This window comes from Coregonus lavaretus, assembly GCF_964263955.1.
Source record: "Coregonus lavaretus genome assembly, contig: SUPER_35_unloc_1, whole genome shotgun sequence".
Taxonomy (NCBI): domain Eukaryota; kingdom Metazoa; phylum Chordata; class Actinopteri; order Salmoniformes; family Salmonidae; genus Coregonus; species Coregonus lavaretus.
Window position 1 is genome coordinate 6,588,550 of NW_028167181.1, and position 19,473 is coordinate 6,608,022.

At 44.5% G+C, this 19,473-nt stretch overlaps 1 protein-coding gene across 2 annotated transcripts in view; it reads left to right on the plus strand.

Moving 5' to 3' along the window:
* The window catches only part of gstcd (glutathione S-transferase, C-terminal domain containing), a 56,908-nt gene extending 38,378 nt beyond the window's left edge, over nucleotides 1–18,530 (plus strand). For both annotated transcript variants that reach the window (XM_084188639.1, XM_084188640.1), the window contains exons 7-13: nucleotides 387–502; nucleotides 919–963; nucleotides 1,519–1,647; nucleotides 10,658–10,791; nucleotides 12,332–12,362; nucleotides 14,951–15,020; nucleotides 16,204–18,530. In XM_084188639.1, coding sequence (XP_084044765.1) covers nucleotides 387–502; nucleotides 919–963; nucleotides 1,519–1,647; nucleotides 10,658–10,791; nucleotides 12,332–12,362; nucleotides 14,951–15,020; nucleotides 16,204–16,385 — 707 coding nt within the window. In that variant the 3' untranslated portion in view covers nucleotides 16,386–18,530. The remainder of the gene's footprint in view (nucleotides 1–386; nucleotides 503–918; nucleotides 964–1,518; nucleotides 1,648–10,657; nucleotides 10,792–12,331; nucleotides 12,363–14,950; nucleotides 15,021–16,203) is intronic.
* The last annotated feature ends 943 nt before the right edge of the window (nucleotides 18,531–19,473 follow it).

The following is a 19,473-nucleotide window of genomic DNA, read 5'->3' on the forward strand; positions in this document are numbered from 1 at the left end:
TTTTATAAAGGTTCCTTCCTGAAACGAAAAGACAGAAAGGATTAAAGAAATAAAAAAGCAATTCAAACGTGTTTGAAGGAGAATATGTTACATCTGAATTGACTGTACTGTGATTAGATAATGTTGATTCATCTTCCAGTCAAACATTGATACTTCTGGTATTGTACAGATATGTTTGATATTTGTTAGCTCATACCATTCCATCCAATACCTTCTTATTTCACCTTATATAAGACTTACATAAGTTAGTGAAGCCAACGGCAGGTTCGTGGGTTTGATTCCCGCTGGGGCCACCAATATAAAAGCATCTGATGAATGGCATATATTATTATTCTATTACATAAGCACAACATTCCTTTTTACTGAATCTTCAGCTCTGTCTGCAGGGAAGATGTCTGACGTCCGCGCGTCGAGGAAACGGCAGCAGCTGAACAACCTGGTCGCCATGGCGACGGAGCTGGCCCGGCCGGGGGACACAGTGGTGGATTTCTGCAGCGGAGGGGTACAGTACGTCCGTCAGTCCTTCGGTCCATCTCTCTATCCTTCCACCACCTCCTCTGTCCATCCATCAATCACTCTCTATCTGTCTGTCCTCATTAGACTGTCTGTTAGAAATCAGGATGAAAGGCTACATTTCTTCTCTTATCTTCTTTCGCTCTCTTTTGGAAAACTCTTGTTATTCCATGCACAGACAGACAGGAGAGAGAGAGAAGAGAGTGAGTGGTCTATCATGAAGGGAGTGCACACTTCACAGCAGTAGCACTGACTGTGGCTAATAATGGATCAATATTGGAGTAGACAGAGCGGTAGGCCGCTACTGATCACACAGCCCCTTTGATGTGCTCGGCTCGGCTTTGAAGCGTGTTTTTCCTCCGTATATATTTATGTCTTGTCTTTTTCCGTGTTGTGTTTTTCCAGGGCCACGTCGGGATCGTTCTGGCTCACATGCTGCCCGACTGCCAGGTAGGTTGAAAGTTGAAGCTCAGTGCTTCTCCATACAACTGTCTTGTCTACCAAGTTGAAGCTAGCTCGCATTAGGGTGGCTTGACATAATTCGATACTGAGTTACACATTCGTGTTGTGTTTTTCCAGAGAATTTTGAAATTCGAGCATGTTGTATCGCATTCCTCTCTTTGCAAATAACAGGCTTAGTATTTCATTAATTTAATTATTTTACACTGTAGAATTGTATTTCTTTCAAATAATTCTTAGACTTTTAGCCTATAGCTGTCTAGTAAGCTATTCATAACCTAGGAGGTAAGAGTCAACTAAGAGTAATGTTAGATTAGCTACGTGTAAGCGGTAATAATATAGAAATAATAATATTCCATTTAGCAGACGCTTTTATCCAAAGTGAATTACAGTCACGCGTGCATAAATTTTTTACGTGTGGGCCGTCCCGGGAATCAAACCCACTTTTCTTGGGGCATTGCAAGAGTAATGCTCAACCAACTGAGCAACAGAGGACCAGAGTTGATTCGGTAAAAGTAAGAGGTAATCTTGTGTGGTTAACTGTAGGTGATCCTGATAGAGAACAAGGAGGAGTCTCTGGTTAGGGGGAAGGTGAGGAGTGCTGAACTGGGCCTGACCAACATAGGCTTCATCCAGGCCAACCTGGACTACTTCACTGGACCCTTCCACATAGGGGTGAGTACAGATGAATACTATATTATAGCTTATTTTTTATATAATGTAATGTAATATGGTCATTTAGCAGATGCTTTTGTCAAAAGGAACTTACAGGACTGTTGACATTGACAGTGGCACGTACATGCAGTTTATGTGGCCTATAAGGAAATCCAACCCACAATAAGGTGTTGCCAGAACCATGCTAGTCTAACCCGCTGAGACAGTCATATTCACTACACAGACATGAATATAGAAACTCATTCCATCTCTTTTACTTGTCGTGCTTACTGTACACCATGAGAGCTACTACTGTCAAAGAGAGCTTAACAAACGGTTTGATTTCACCAGTACTTCTAGATGGCTCATCTTCTCAAGTTGTCAATGTGACACTTGAGGGAAGACTCAGTTTGCACAAGAAAGGAATCGTCCACAGACTTGCTGCTCTCAAAGTGTCTTATCTACGTTGTCACAGAGTAGAACAGCATGCAGGATTCCTTTTTTGTTCAGTTATGGATTTAGAATGATTTCCCAGAACTGGAACTTATTTTGGATAAGTTTAGCCCATATAAGTATGTTTGAATGTTTGAGAAGAATCAAAGATTACATTTCTTTAGGGAAAACTTTTGACAGTTTATTTAGGTAACTTCTGCTCTCCAGTTGCACCCTCAACTGATTATAACAGGGACCTTGTCCTTTCCCTTCTCTGAGCATTGTGGGTAATCAAAAAGCCTCCTCCTCCTCCTCCTCCTCCTCCTCCAATACTTTGAAAAGAAAACACATTTTCCTTTTAATTGCTTACTTTGCAGAGCACTGAAGTGGAGCGAAAACAAACACCCTGCCAAAAGATGTAGGAGCAATATATTCTATTCAGGCAGAGGTTAGAAGGAATAACCGTTTGGAAGAGTAAGTGTTTATTATGAAGGCAAAACGTTTCAACTCCCCAGCTATTTGCAGCGTTTATTACGTTGACCTCTCATTTTGACCACATGAATCATCTGACTCCGCTAGTTGACTCATTTGCATCTGTATCAGCCAGCGTGAGACCTGTGTGTGAACGAGCCACAAAAAACACACACAGGTCTCACTTGCTGTGCTAGATAATTGTGGTTTATTTCACTCAGCGAGCCGCTCCTACCGCAGTTATAAGTTACTTCACTAGCGCTCTCCTCTCTCTCCTCCACACAGAGTCTGTGGGCCAGATGAGATGAGAACCTACCACTTACACTGTGTGTGTGTGTGTGTGTGCGCGTCTCCCGCAGTGTATTTCAATTCCTCTCCTCTCCTGACAGAATGGAATAAACGCCCACGTTCATCAGCGGCCCTCTAACGACCTGAACTGCCTAATTAGTCCCAAATTAAAAGAGTTGTCGTTAATTACAGTATCGTCACGTCTATTTTGATCTGCTTGTGTTGGTTGTTGGCCACAGAACAGGTGCTTGTTTGATTTAGGAATTCATTAGCTTGGTTAAACCAGTCTGGATGCTAACTTCACCATTGTGTCACTTCACTTATCATGGTGAGTGAGGAGTTCAGTCGGGGTTAACCAGGCTAGGAAGTCATCTCCCACGCCACAAATGAACTCTAAAGCCTGTATGTGTACTAAACCTAGATGCCAAGTGTTGGTGTTAATAATATATTTATTTGATAGGAACAATGAAAACATTCACGTTTAACTATCAAGTGTCAGATAATAATAATAATAAATAATTGATTGGACTTAATGGACAACTAAATATATATTATATTATATTATATTATATTACAGTATATCATGCATCCGTCTCTAAAATATGTCAAACATAATGTTCAAATCTAAATGTAAAACATGTAGGTTATGCCCATCTCTCCTGTTCAGACAGAGTGAGTCATCATAGCTGAGATTCAGACTAGAATCTGGACTTTACTTCAGGCTTGCTGCTCCTCCCTGCTTCCCCCAGCCTGAGGTCCAGCAGGTGTATGGTAGTCCACCAGTTCATCAATGAGCTTGACACCTTGATAAGTTCCTTTCCTGAGGATGGCTCACCCCTCACAGTTCTGGGGGATTTCAACCTCCCTACGTCTACATTTGACTCATTTCTCTCTGCCTCCTTCTTTCCACTCCTCTCCTCTTTTGACCTCACCCTCTCACCGTCCCCCCCTACTCACAAGGCAGGCAATACGCTTGACCTCATCTTTACTAGATGCTGTTCTTCTACTAATCTCACTGCAACTCCCCTCCAAGTCTCCGACCACTACTTTGTATCCTTTTCTCTCTCCCTCTCCTCCAACACTACTCACTCTGCCCCTACACAGATGGTAATGCGCCGTCACAACCTTCGCTCTCTTTCTCCCGCTACTCTCTCCTCTTCCATCCTATCATCTCTTCCCTCTGCTCAATCATTCTCCCTCCAATCTCCTGATTCTGCCTCCTCAACCCTCCTCTCCTCCCTTTCTGCATCCTTTGACTCTCTATGTCCCCTATCCTCCCGGCCAGCTCGGTCCTCCCCTCCAGCTCCGTGGCTTGATGACTCATTGCGAGCTCACAGAACAGAGCTCCAGGCAGCTGAGCGGAAATGGAAGAAAACTAGACTCCCTGCAGACCTGGCATCTTTTCACTCCCTCCTCTCTACATTTTCTTCATCTGTTTCTGCTGCTAAGGCCACTTTCTACCACTCTAAATTCCAAGCATCCGCCTCTAACCCTAGGAAGCTCTTTGCCACATTCTCCTCCCTGCTGAATCCCCCCCCCCTCCCTCCTCCCTCTCTGTGGATGACTTCGTCAACCATTTTGAAAAGAAGGTTGACGACATCCGATCCTCGTTTGTTAAGTCAAATGACACTGCTGGTCCTGCTCACACTGCCCTACCCTACGCTTTGACTTCTTTCTCCCCTCTCTCTCCAGATAAAATCTTGCGACTTGTGACGGCAGGCCGCCCAACAACCTGCCCGCTTGACCCTATCCCCTCCTCTCTTCTCCAGACCATCTCCGGTGACCTTCTCCCTTACCTCACCTCGCTGATCAACTCATCCTTGACCGCTGGCTATGTCCCTTCCGTCTTCAAGAGAGCGAGAGTTGCACCCCTTCTCAAAAAACCAACACTCGATCCCTCTGATGTCAACAACTACAGACCAGTATCCCTTCTTTCTTTTCTCTCCAAAACTATTGAGCGTGCCGTCTTTAGCCAACTCTCTTGCTATCTCTCTCAGAATGACCTTCTTGATCCAAACCAGTCAGGTTTCAAGACTGGTCATTCAACTGAGACTGCTCTTCTCTGTGTCACAGAGGCTCTCCGCACTGCTAAAGCTAACTCTCTCTCCTCTGCTCTTGTCCTTCTAGACCTGTCTGCTGCCTTTGATACTGTGAACCATCAGATCCTCCTCTCCACCCTCTCCGAGCTGGGCATCTCCGGCGCGGCTCACTCTTGGATTGCGTCCTACCTGACCGGTCGCTCCTACCAAGTGGCGTGGCAAGAAGCTGTCTCCGCACCACGTGCTCTCACCACTGGTGTCCCCCAGGGCTCAGTTCTAGGCCCTCTCCTATTCTCGCTATACACCAAGTCACTTGGCTCTGTCATATCCTCACATGGCCTCTCCTATCATTGCTACGCTGACGACACACAACTAATCTTCTCCTTTCCCCCTTCTGATAACCGGGTGGCGAATCGCATCTCTGCATGTCTGGCAGACATATCAGTATGGATGACGGATCACCACCTCAAGCTGAACCTCGGCAAGACGGAGCTGCTCTTCCTCCCGGGGAAGGACTGCCCGTTCCATGATCTCGCCATCACAGTTGACAACTCCGTTGTGTCCTCCTCCCAGAGTGCGAAGAGCCTTGGCGTGACCCTGGACAACACCCTGTCGTTCTCCGCTAACATCAAGGCGGTGACCCGATCCTGTAGGTTCATGCTCTACAACATTCGGAGAGTACGACCCTGCCTTACACAGGAAGCGGCACAGGTCCTAATCCAGGCACTTGTCATCTCCCGTCTGGATTACTGCAACTCGCTGTTGGCTGGGCTCCCTGCCTGTGCCATTAAACCCCTACAACTCATCCAGAATGCCGCAGCCCGTCTGGTGTTCAACCTTCCCAAGTTCTCTCACGTCACCCCGCTCCTCCGCACACTCCACTGGCTTCCAGTTGAAGCTTGCATCTGCTACAAGACCATGGTGCTTGCCTACGGAGCTGTGAGGGGAACGGCACCTCCGTACCTTCAGGCTCTGATCAGTCCCTACACCCAAACGAGGGCACTGCGTTCATCCACCTCTGGCCTGCTGGCTCCCCTACCTCTGCGGAAGCATAGTTCCTGCTCAGCCCAGTCAAAACTGTTCGCTGCTCTGGCACCCCAATGGTGGAACAAGCTCCCTCACGACGCCAGGACAGCGGAGTCACTCACCACCTTCCGGAGACATTTGAAACCCCACCTCTTTAAGGAATACCTGGGATAGGATAAAGTAATCCTTCTACCCCCCCCCCCCCCCCCCCGGCTACCACTCTGTGACAGCTAAGAGCGTTGAAGCGCGAAGCTCAACTTCTCCACTGTTTTGGTCCCCTGGCTACCACTCTGTGACAGCGTGAAGCAAACCTGTGCACAGATACTGTGTGAGAGCGAAGTCTTGCATCTCGCTCGTCTCAGTATCTGCGGTGCTACCTTTAAAAAACAACATGTAAAACGTATACTATGTCCATCTATTGTCCCAGGTACGTTATGTTACGATGTGTTCAGACAGAGTGAGTCACCGTAGTGAGTTTCAGACTAGACATTGTGCTAAAAGCTTCCTCCACCATACCTGCTGTTATTAGAGCTAGTGCCTGACTACTGTTGCAGACCAGCCACTTCATGGAGACCCGCTCCACTTGGCCAAAAACAAACATAACAGCAATGTACTCTCCACAGTACTGTGTGGGTTGGGGAGTGTGTTTGGTATCTACTGTAGTCAGGGAATGTTTTTCTGCACACACACACACACACACACACACACACCACACACACACACACACCACACACACACACACACAGGTGGAGAGACCTTCAGCAAGTGTTTATGCATTAAGGAGAAAGATGTATTGAGAAACAATTCCCTTCGTTTTGTGCAGAGGAGTTTAAACTTTTTTAATAGGCCAGTTTTTTAATAGTCCACTCCCTTACCCCCAGGTGTCCGTGGTGTGAATGCACAGCATATTATTTAGTGCAGCCAGTTAGTGCCCACTCCCTCACCCCCAGGTGCAGCCTATCATGCTGAATAATGGCAGTATGTATGATACATGGCTCCATTTCTAGCCCTAGATAGTCATTTACTCAGGCTAATTAGGTTGTTCCCTATTCTTAGCTATGGAGGCTTGCTCTCTCATGTTGGAAGAACAACGCGTGTGCCAGGCCAGGTGTGTATCAGCTTGGTGTCAGAGAGTTTATCCCCCATAGATCTCCTCTCATAGAATATCCACCAGTGTATCTCTCCTCTCTTAGTATTAGAGTGATGGCTGAGGCCTGCACCCCCCCCCCCCCCCTCCTTGGGGAGAGCCAGGTCCTCTGAGGAACAGAGAGTAGTGGAGCGTAACATCTGAATACTGCTGAGAAGATCTGAGTCTTCAGTGTGGTCCCTTTATCTTTGCTCTCTCTCTCTCTCTCTCTCTTTCTCTTTTCTCTCTCTCTCACTCACTCACTCTCTCTCTCTCTTCTCTTTTCTCTCTCTCTCTTCTCTCTCTCTCTCTTCTCTTTTCTCTCTCTCTCTCTTCCTCTCTCTATCGCAGTATCTATTTCTCTTTCACCCTTCATTCTCTCTCCTCTTTCACTCTCTCTGCTTTCTCCCGCTCTCTCTCGCTATCACCCCCACCTCTCTCTCTCTCTCTCTCTCTCTCTTCCCACTCACTCTCCCTCCCTAGCCCGCTCCAACCAGCAGGGGTAGATGAGCTTTAGGGTCTGAGTAGACTAGAACAGTGGGAGTCAAAGTAAAGCTGCTCTGTGCGGTAGGTAGGTAGGTAGGTTGTCTCTCCTCATCACTGACAGAGCCTCCCATATTGCACTATAGAGTGTTAAAAGTAATACCGGGGAAAAATGTTAATTCAGTACCAGAGGTAATAAGCACCGATGCACACGGGATGTGATGTATTGCCGTGGTTAGCCGTGAAGTGTTTTTCATGCTGAGACTGTGTGTCTCTGTGTGTGTGTGTGGACCAGGGTGTATTGCCGTGGTTAGCCGTGAAGTGTTTTTCATGCTGAGACTGTGTGTCTCTGTGTGTGTGTGTGGACCAGGGTGTATTGCCGTGGTTAGCCGTGAAGTGTTTTTCATGCTGAGACTGTGTGTCTCTGTGTGTGTGTGTGGACCAGGGTGTATTGCCGTGGTTAGCCGTGAAGTGTTTTTCATGCTGAGACTGTGTGTCTCTGTGTGTGTGTGTGTGTGGACCAGGGTGTATTAGCCGTGAATAAAGAGTTTCAGAGCTCATATTTCAGCCCACCGCCTGTTCTTATTCATTATGATGTAAAGTTGTACTTGTGCAAAGGTGAGAGGGGGAAAAACCATTATGGACCAGAATCTTCAATAAGATCTACTCCCACCTTCCCCCCAAAAGACAGATGAGACTAATAAAGAGTGCTTTTTCTGAACACTCCTCAATCCTTTATCGGTTTGCATTAATCCATAATTTATACCGGCCTCCACAGAAGCCTCTGGCTTAATGGAAACAGGCTCTCCCCACGTGGACAGTCCCTTTCTTTAGTCTAGTTTTGCAATTGTTTCTTTAGTCTTGTTTTATCACGTGGTCTGTCTGTGTTTTCCTTTGCAACGTTCCCTCTTTATTAAGTAACCGATACTAGAACACAACGTAGTACACTCTGTGTTTCAAGAACAAAGAATACATTTTGGAATTTTAATGCAGAGCTTCCTCCTCAGCAATGCAAAACAGCTAACAACATTCCTTTGGTCTGGTTGGCAGGAAGGACCTCCATCTTTATCACATTACTACACATTATTACTAGCTTCCAAGATGGCCGACGATAAAAAGACAAAGGAGGCCTCGGAATGTGTTACCAATATGTGGCTAGTACCGTCTATTTGTAATCTTTTCTTTTCCGCTGGCGCTGCTCGTGCTGAAGTTGCTGGTGGTCTTGGTAGTATTGCTGTTGTCGGCCATTCTACTTCTGATACTTTCCCTATACTGACCTCAATAAACCATTTTACAGGGATTTGCCTTCACTGGTGTAATATGTTTAATGAGATGTTGGTTTGTTGTTGGAATGAAAACCTGAAACTACAGTATTTCCCCAGGACAAAAGACGAAAGAACCCTGGCTTAAAGAGTTGCATCTAACATTCCAGCACTCTGTTCCTATAAGGACCTGTCTTCTAGTCCCTCTCCGTGACTGGAATGATGCCTCCAGATAGTCATGCCAAAGACGGGCCAACCCAGGCCAAGGCACTGCAGGGCTCCAGTGTGGTCTGGGGGTGGTGGGGGGGGCCAAACAACAGTCGAATTAAGGTTCCTTAAATCTCTAGGCTGCAGTATATTTCTCAGGAGCCCGTCCAAATCTCCCTGGAAATGCCTGGCTGAGCTATTCTAAAGCCTTCTGCCGCAACCACAGAATGAGAGAGGAGTGTATACAAAAACTTGGCTGCGGTTTTATAGTTACAGAAATGTCATAATCCACAGAGAAGAGCCAAGCTCTGATATGGATGTGAAGGAGCAGGTGGTATATATTAGGGCTGTGATGGATTACAGTAGTCAGCCTGCCATGATGCATTTGATGTGGACTTAAAGTAACTTTAGGGGACGTTCATCCCAAAAGAATGGGAGCTCTTTAGCAGGGGATTTGCTAGGATTCTAATCTTAAATCTTGGAAGAGGCTGTCTCACACGTTGAACAGAATCCGTTGGACATGGACTTATCTCTAACATTGTCTTTGTGGATCTTTTGAAGTTCTCCCAACACCTCATTTTGGATCTTCCATTCGAAGCTGATGACGTTAGCTAGCTAGTGTTTCTGACTGGGCCCCAGTGCTAGAGTGCTGATTGAGAATAGCCAGTAGTAATAGTTTGCTGATAAGTACTACCCCAGAGCCATACTGTTTAGAGAGTTAGGACAACTTTTAGAATGTGATATATTTTGTTCCAATTCTAGACATTCAGTTAGTTACATAGCATTGTTTAAATATTCCCCATGTAATGTTAATGGGGAGCTAACATGACTGCCATAGAATGTTGAAGTGTCATGTAAATGCATCATAATGCAGAAACCGCATTGGCCCATCTTTCTAAATGCATGGCTCTGGTCCAACTTACTCCCAACAAAATGTGGTTCCAGGTGCTGTAGTCCAGCTACCATAGATGTTTGGTATTTTGATGGAAATGTCTTAGCTCTCAGTCGAAGAGCATCAGAATTATCAACATCTACTACTCCAGTGTTTACCAAACATCTCCTTGAGTACCCCAAACCATGCCACTTATCTGATGTATTTCAGACAGTACTAGCACACCGGAATGAATTTGTCAACTGATCAACAAACACTGTACTCATGGATATCGACCTGAAGTAGATCCAGTATGCACAGTGGGTCCCCAGGACCAGGATATTAGGAAACAGTCTGCTACAGTAGAGTCCCAGAGTCTCCTCTCTCCCTCCCTCCCTCTCTCCCTCCCTCCACCCAGCAACCTCTAACCACTCCTCTAGTAATGTCTGTTGAGATGCAGAGCGTCAGGCACGGTTTACCTGCTCAATGGGAAATCCGGTTCCTCCGTGCCTCCACTGCTAAACGACTCAAAGTTTGTTTACTCCACACGTTCAGCATCAAGAGGCTTCTTTAACTAGTTAATCAATGAGTTTATTTCAAACGGTTCAGTTTGTTTTCCCTATTGACTCAGGGTTTGGTTTGCTATCCGAGATGTTTTCCAATGAGGTGTATCATATCGTGATGATGTAATGTGATGGATGCAGAGAAAGAGGGTGTTCTGATTGGGTCATTTTTTTAAAATATGTGTGCGCATGTGTGTGTGTCTGCGCACGCGCCTGTGAATGTGTGTGCCTGTGTTTTAATGTGTGTGTGTGTGTGTCTGCAGGTGGCCCTCCATGCGTGTGGCGTGGCGACAGACATGGTGGTGGAGCAGTGTGTCCAGGCGGGAGCGGCCTTCGTGGTCAGCCCCTGCTGCTACGGCTTTGTCCAGAACACACTGAAGTTCACCTTCCCCAGGAGGTCTGTCTGTCTGTCTGTCTGTCTGCCTGTCTGTCTGTCTCAATGTATGCCTGTCTTTCTGCCTGCCTGCCTGTCTCTCTGTCTCTCTGTCTGCCTATCTGTCTCTTTGTCACTGTCTGTCACTTTCTGTCTGCCTGTCACTTTCTGCCTGTCACGGTCTGCCTGTCACTGTCTGCCTGTCACTGTCTGTCTGTCACTGTCTGTCTGCCTGTCACTGTCTGCCTGTCACGGTCTGTCTGTCACTGTCTGTCTGCCTGTCACTGTTTGTCACTGTCTGCCTGTCACTGTCTGTCTGTCTGTCACTGTCTGTCTGCCTGTCACTGTTTGTCACTGTCTGCCTGTCACTGTCTGTCACTGTTTGTCTCTGTCTGTCTGTCACTGTCTGTCTGCCTGTCACTGTCTGTCACTGTCTGTATCTTGTGTCTCCTTACCGGTCTTCTTCTGTTATCTTTATCGACTGTATCTCCCACCATTTCTGCCTCTCTCTCTCTTGCTCTTGTACCTCTCTGCCTCCTTCTCTATCTGCATTGGTCTCTGGCTTATGTTCTCTTCCACAGCGTCTAGGACTTCTGTGTCACCCTGCTCTCTCATTCAGTCGCAGTCCATTCAATCAGATCTTTCAGTACAGGGCTGCTGTCACAAAATGACAGAGTAAAAACCTACCCCATAACCAAATAAGTTGGCTAAGATGAATCACTGCTCACTCCGAAAAGTACTTTTGCTCATTTCATTCTGGGGCCGAGCCGAAACAACTAATGAATTTGATGTCTTGATATTTTCCTGGGCTGAGGTAAGATCCGAATAGTCGGAATTGTGCTTGAGGGCTTGAACGAGGGAGAAAAATGTGGGACCTCGTTTTTTTTAGTGCTGTTGTTCCTGTTGCCATGACAGCACTCTGTTGACTGACTGGTGTGTGACGTGGCAGGTATGAGAACTAGGAGGAAGGATACGTGACATGTTGACAACACAAAGGCCTCAATGACCACAAAACATGGTCTTCTAAAGAGAGAATGTACTGAAGGTTGTGGTATAGCTAAAGGCTATTACTAGATATGAGGTGGGCCCAAGCTAACCCTGTAGCAGTGTCAGTATTCATGTTACTCCACACTACACCACAGCCTTGACTAGTTCATCCTCAGTGGTCTGACTGCCCGTGACATGACCTTTGACGTCTTCAGTGCCATGGTGATTATTAGTTAGCTTTGCGCTCTTTCTCACTACTCTTTAACACCACAAACAAACTGCCAGTTTCCCAGAACATTGGATAAAGACTTTGCTCAAAATGAGCATTGTTAGGGTTTTTGTCATGTATCGAGTTTATCATAAGAAGATAGTTTGTTATATCATGACTTATCAAGACAAAAGAAGATGGATACTTGACTCAGTATGTGAATATCAGTGTATACAATGCAATACAAATAGTTTTCCCACAGAAAAGCATAATGTGCAGATTTACTGAAATGTTTTCACATTTAATTGTCTTTTCTCTGAGCATTATTCCAAAAATATCTCACTTCTTTCACATTCTCTCTTTTTGCAGCAAAAGGTTTCTGGAGACACTGAGTTACAAGGTAGGTTTAATTAATTTAAAATGAGTGTTAGATTCCCCACTGAATGTATTGTTTGTTTGGATGTATATCATATCAGCAGCGAATATTGAACTAAGTCAGATTTAATTAAAGTCTTATTTATTTATGGTAATTGCGAACAGTGTTCTCCTACACAGGCTACAACAGTTTTGACCCCTCAGTTATAAAGCATCATCATTTACAGTCGTGCTGAAAGCAGTTGCTCCCTTGCCACGAATTACAAGAGGTTATACAAAACACATGCATTGTTTAATTTCAAGTGGAGTCCAAGTCATTTTCTCTGACTCTGAGAGAGAGAGAGAGAGAGAGAGAGAGAGAGAGGGGGAGAGAGGGAGAGAGAGAGAGAGACAGAAATAGCTCTCCTGTTGATTTATCCTGGTAACTAAAGCCAGCTTTTCCAGGAATCACATTGTTACAGCCTCACACCACTTCTACCAAGGCTCTCTTCCAATAATAATTTATTCAACGTTTATAGCGCTATTCATTACATAAAGAAAGCAACAGCAACAAAAAAACGTGCACTTTCAAAACAACATTAATCATGAGTAGATCGACGGTCAAGAGACTGAATGTTAAGAAAGTTCATGGCTTGATTGAGGTCAGCGGAGGTTCAAATACTATTCCAAATGTACATTTTAGTCACTTAGCAGACGTATTTGTCCTGAGCCACACAGGAGGACAAATGCATCCTTACTTCACTCCGTTCCTTGGAGTCATCAATTTTGGGTAGGTGAACGCAAGGCTCTATGTCAGATCAGTGATTACTTAAAGGAAGGCAGAATGCATTTTCAGAGTATCAGAAAAGGGCCCAAGTCTTATCGCTTGACACTGACAGTGCACTGAACTGGGAGGAGTTGATGACATCATAATCTCTTAATGATGTATGGCCTCAGTCACTCACTACTCTAATCAGCTGAGGCCTGCTATAGGGCCTCGCCATGACAACTGGAACATGACAGTTGATGGGTCCGAAAACTGACTACTACTAGTATATTTTGGTAATGGTCTATTCTCTGACTACTACTAGTATATTTTGGTAATGGTCTATTCTCTGACTACTACTAGTATATTTTGGTAATGGTCTATTCTCTGACTACTACTAGTATATTTTGGTAATGGTCTATTCTCTGACTACTACTAGTATATTTTGGTAATGGTCTATTCTCTGACTACTACTAGTATATTTTGGTAATGGTCTATTCTCTACAATAAATGTCTTAACAGATTTGGATTAACAGATTAAAGAAAAATACTGCTTGTGTATTTTGCACTGAATTTAGGGTATTTGGTGGTGGAAAGTTGTGTGTGCCATCTATCTCTGTGTTTTTTCTATCTCTGTGTTTTTCTAGTTTGATAGAAACTTTGACAAAGAAACTTAGCCACATAGTTGATTGCGTAATGGCAGTCTGGAAATATGCACACAAACACTTTGCACCATGTGACAAGAGAAATCAATATTCCATTTAAGCAACCGGATTCATTTTCCGGCAATTAACATACAAATTCTCTCTCTCTGAACCTCCCTCTGTGGCGAATCATCGCGATATGATTTTAACGATTCTGTTCTCTTTCATTTTGTAGCAATTCCTTTAGGGTGTTGCTCCTCGTCTTAGTGGAGAGAGGCTGTATTACTGAGACTATGTTATTTCCACTCTAAAACCCTGATGAAGGCTAAAGGCCGAAATGAAGAACAATGTTGATCAACTTCCATTGTCCTCAGAGTGGCTGAATTTCCTCTTCACCTCACCACAACAGCCACTGACCGAACAGAAACCAATATTGCATTTCACTGCTACTGTAACACAGTGAACCAACCAATCACAGTGCACTCTTTCCCCCCCTGAGCTAGTTGAACAGACTGACAGCGGAGCTCCATGACAGATGGCTGTAATAGAACGCTAATGATGTGAGGTGTTGTGCTTGGTGCCGAGTCATAGTGGTTGAACCCTGGCTAGGACGGTACTCTCCTGATCCTTCCACAGTGACGAATGGAATAATATAATAATATATAATATGCCATTTAGCAGACGCTTTTATCCAAAGCGACTTACAGTCATGCGTGCATACATTTTTTTTTTTTGTGTATGTTAGAATCAGTTAGAGCTAGAGGTTAACTAGGGTCCTCCTGGGGTTGGTGTTTTTACCGTGGGGTTGTAGATAGGAAAAGGGGTGTAGAAGATGACTAGATGGTGAAAAAAGAAAGACATAAGAAGATAGCTACTGTCCCCTGGGTTTTGGTGTTTTTACCTTCTGGGGAAGAATAGGAGGAAGTTTTAACAGCAGGAAGGAGACTCATCCTCCCAGAGGTCAGAGATGTGACTCTAATGATGTACAATATGGCTTCATACAGAGACTTTCAGGAAAGCCTGGAATGAACATTCTGCTGCTGGGGTTGGTTGAAGTCTGTGTAAATAAAACATTTAATAAATATGCCATTTAGCAGACGCTTTAATCCAAAGCAATTTACAGTCATACGTGCATCCATTAGTGATTAGTTAGCTGATGAGTTTTAGCTGTAGCTGTGTGTGGTTTGAGTTAACAGTCTTTCTCTCTGTTCTTCCTCCATTTAGGAGCACATGATCCTCTGCCGCTTCGCAGACCAGACAGCGGTCCAGCTGCCTCCAGAACGACGCTTAATAGGTAACACACACACACACACATTGTGAAATTACCACCTTTTAACACAAACAGATCCCTTACAAGTGGCCACTGTCATTTTTCCATAATGCTGAACGCAAAGTCAAAGGAGGAATGATTATATCCAGTATATTGAATGCAGGACTTCTAATGGTCTAATCATAACCTCACTGATTGGTGGACCGTGCAAAGGCACGGTCCACCAATCATGATCATGAACCGTGCAAAGGCACCTGTAATCGCTGCAGGCACATCCACAATGCACCCCTCTCTATCTCCATCAAACTGATACCCCTTCAGTACCTGGGTCAATATTTTAAAAGGGTCTCAGAGTAGGCTTGCTGATCTAGGATCAGGGCCCCCTGTCCATAGGATCTTATTAATCATGATTTTAAAGGCAAAACGTATCCTATACCAGCACATTCAATACTTGTGAATAATTAGTGAAGGTACTCCCTGTTGTGTTTTCACTTTGAACCGCCCTCGTACGTTCCATACCTGACACTTCCTGTCATAGAAGATTCCACTAACGGGGCGCTGCCGCTGCCATGACACCCCTTCCTCAACCTCTCCTCAACTCACACTTACCGTCTTTGATCTTATTGCTTATTCCCTGAGCCTGTCAGATCTGAGCGTCGGTCCGTCTGAGACTCTTGAGTGCTGTAGAGATGCGTTCGTTGTCTTTCTGGGTCTGCTTCAGAGCCACTGAGCAGCGTAATGCATTTACAGTGGGCTTTTGCCTTTAAAGCAAGCTTTGATAGGAGAGTGGCAGTGGAAGTGATCCCAAAGTGTTAATAGAAAGGAAGAGACCGTTCTAGGAAGTGTCTGCAGCAGAATGTTGAGAATGAGGGTCATATATGGAAGATGAACAGATCCTGGAGGAACGTCTTCATCTCTTATTTCGCCTCAATACACTGATTTAAAGACTTTTACAGTACAGAAGAGGCCTAAGGGTGCTATCCACAAAGGATGCAGCACTCACTTTGTATATCCATATTAATATGCAAATTCTAAGAATGATTAGAACAAAGCTAATTATACGGTGAGACAGGGGAACATTCTATCAGTTGTATTTATTTAGGTTATGCAATTCACCTCTTAGCTGCCAGTGTGTGGAATATAAATAAACGTAATTATTGTTGTATCAGTGACATCATCACTGTGCTCTTTGACCCCTCTCCTCCAGGTAAACAGTGCATGGGCCTGGTGGATCTGGACCGCTCCTGGGCAGCAGAGACTCATGGGTACTCTGTCAGGGTGATGACCATGGAGCCAGACAGCTGCTCCCCCAAGAACAACATGCTGGTGGGTGTTGCTGGAGGCGGGGCTGGAGGAGGGGCTGGAGGTGACAACTACGCCACACAGTAAACCAGGGGCATGTTCAGTTGGCACCCAAAGGAAGGTCGAAAAACAAAAGGGACTACCTGGACTTGTACAATAAGAAGAAAGATTTCCGTTTGTTGTTGCAAAATGTTTTGCTACGGTTTGCCCTAATGAACAAGACCCAGGGTTGTGTTCAGTCGGGAGAAAATGTATTGAAACCAAGTGAATCAGGGAGGGAGGGACTTGTCCAAAAAGAAGAACATAGAGTAGGACCCAACATACAGTCAGTGCCAAACTGAGAATACAGTACTGTAAGGGGGAAAAAAAGCATCAGTCGCTGGACCAAGATACTAAGTCAAATCAATCATTTCGGAGGAGTTGAGGGATTTGTCTTGAGATCAGAGAAGAATGAATCACCCTGGTTGAATTGATGATGATGATATTTGACCTACAATCAAGAGAAAGCCCTTTACACCCTTCTCCCTAATGATGATCTGAGGCAGGTGTCCAAGTGTTTAGTTCTCTTGGAATTATTTTATTGGAATTGGAACTGAGCAATGTTTTTATTTTATCCTAAAATGAGTTTTAATGAGCGAGGCAATTATGTGGATATTGAATTAATACACACACTGGAACTTGAGTATATTCCAAAAGTCTTGGAAAATGTTTATTTGTCTTTTTTTTTAACCATTTACTTTGCTCTATTATTTAGCCATATCAGGGCTGGCTGCGATGTGAAAAAGTGTCTTAACTCTTAAAACCTACAATTTCTTCTATTTTTGGCCAAGGTTGTGTGGCGGCCATTCTTGTCTGCTCAAACAGGATTCACATTAAGTAAAATTAATGTTCCTACCCCAAACGGGAAAATAAATGGATCATGTTTCCACATGCTGTTTTTTGCTAATCGTATGAATAGCGATTATGTAATAGCGCTCAGCGGTCTCCTGTCTCTCCTCTCCTAACCCATAATCAGTAATCAGGTATTACAAGAAGAAAAACAAAAGAAAACCTGCTCAAAAAAATCTATCTGCCCTGCTTAGTTTTTAAATGATTCATTCTAATCTGGAGGCGGTCCATGTGAGACATTCAATGCTTTTCTATTTCTATTCTAGTGTTTATATAAAGGTTCCGAATTTTATCAAACCAAATTTTATCAAAGCAAGCGGAACTCTCAAATGGGGCTCATGCAGCATTTACCATGATTCCTCAAGGATTGTTTTGCCTTGTGCTGAGTGCCAGTGAAAAAAGGCCGTATTTTGCATATCCTAATACATCGATAGCATCTATGAATATTTTATGAAGGCTTGGCTGTTGGAAAGGTCAGTGTGCTCGATGGAGTACACTGTGTTGCTTCTAGAAACTAGTAGAGGGAGAGACCACAAAATACACACTACCTCAAAAACCATTATTTGTAATGATATATTATATATACACTCCCTAAAGCTGTTTAGTCTCGCAGTTGGTAGTTTATATGTGATGTCCATGCCAGAGGAGGCTGGTGGGAGGAGCTGTAGAAGGACGGGCTCATTGTAATGACTGGAATGGAATGAATGGAACGGAGTCAAACGTGGTTTCCAGATGTTTGAAAACGGTCAATTTATTCCATTCCAGCCATTACAATGAGTCCGTCTTCCTATAGCTCATCCCACCATCCTCCTCTGGTCCTTGCACCTCATTCGTTGCTACCTGGGCCGAGGCCTTATCACCATGGCGATACATTACAGAATTCCTTGGAAGGGCTTGAGATGAGAACATGGAAGGACTAGAATGGAATCTCACCCAGCCTCATTGTTCCACTAAGGGTTCTGACACTTCCAAGGCTTCCAATCTTCAGCTCATCTGAATTCCGCAAGCAGAGCCAATCTATCCCGGGGTGAATGGCTAGAGACACTGCTCTCATCCAGGGGGATGGGATTATTTCAAAGGGAAACGGCTCCTTCCCCTAACTGCTTCCCGACCTTCAGCGCCTGCAGCTCTGCCCAAGTGTGCATGACAGAAATGCATATAGGCAGCAAGAGAGAGTTGGGGGGAATGGCCCAGCAAAGCGTGCATTAGGGAGGGATATTGAAGTGCCGAGCAGGTAGAGGCAACCGGCCATACACTACTACGCTCATAGGGGAATGGGGAGTGTTGGCTGATGGCTGTGTGTACGTGCGTGTGTTTGCTCAGAGAGAGTGGTTTGGCTGGTGTGTGTGTATAAAGGTAACAGCGAAGCCTGAGCTTATTTCGCAGTTAATGAGCCTGCAGGGTGGATTTTGTTCCCGTTTCCAATCTATTTGTTTGTGGCCCTCTCTCTGCTTGGTGCAGGAGGGATGTAGATTTATCATCATATATCAATGTGTTCTAATACAGCAGAGGTCCTGCCACCCAGGGGTTCGTTCAGGATCATCAAAGTCCTGTAGGCGTTTAAAAACATTCCACACCGTTCACCATAACTGACAAGGTTGAGTAATTGGTTGCGAAAACGCTCTGTTTAGATTAGAAGTTAGAACTAAACTGTGTTGTAGCTGTTTGTTTTATTAACCACTGATTATTTTAATTAAAATGATTCACCCCGCATGGAAGCCGTTAGTTTCGATTTATAAACGTTCCCCTATTTCATTGCACCCTACATTGTTTATGTTAGAGAGGGCAACAGTTTATGGCTCCGTATTTGGTCTGTTGATATGAATTCCCCCCTATGACAAATACCAGGTCTTTATTTACGATGTCCTTGATTATATTATTTGGCCCTGCTGGGCTGGCAGGCGTATAGAGACCGCAGAAGAGACAGGCACTGATATACAAGCTCCCCTTAAAATGGGCATGAAAGTAGTTACAATCCAACCTTGACCATTTCATACAGCTGCAGTTATTTTTAGAGGCTTTTATCTTAGAGGATGAAACTCAAAAGTAACAAGTCCATATATTTTATTCTATGGAATGGAGGCCAGCACCAGTAATTAACCTATCTATGTGGGAGTGTTGATTTTTTTAATACAATCAAAAACATTCTGCAATTTTAGTGATTGCTTAATTAAAAGGAACCAACTGGGTTTAATGTAACCAGACTACACCGTACTAGTTTTTTTGTGGAGTTTATTCAAGGAGGCCTAGTGCCTCAATTTCTTCCTGTATGCTCGAGCAAGGCAGA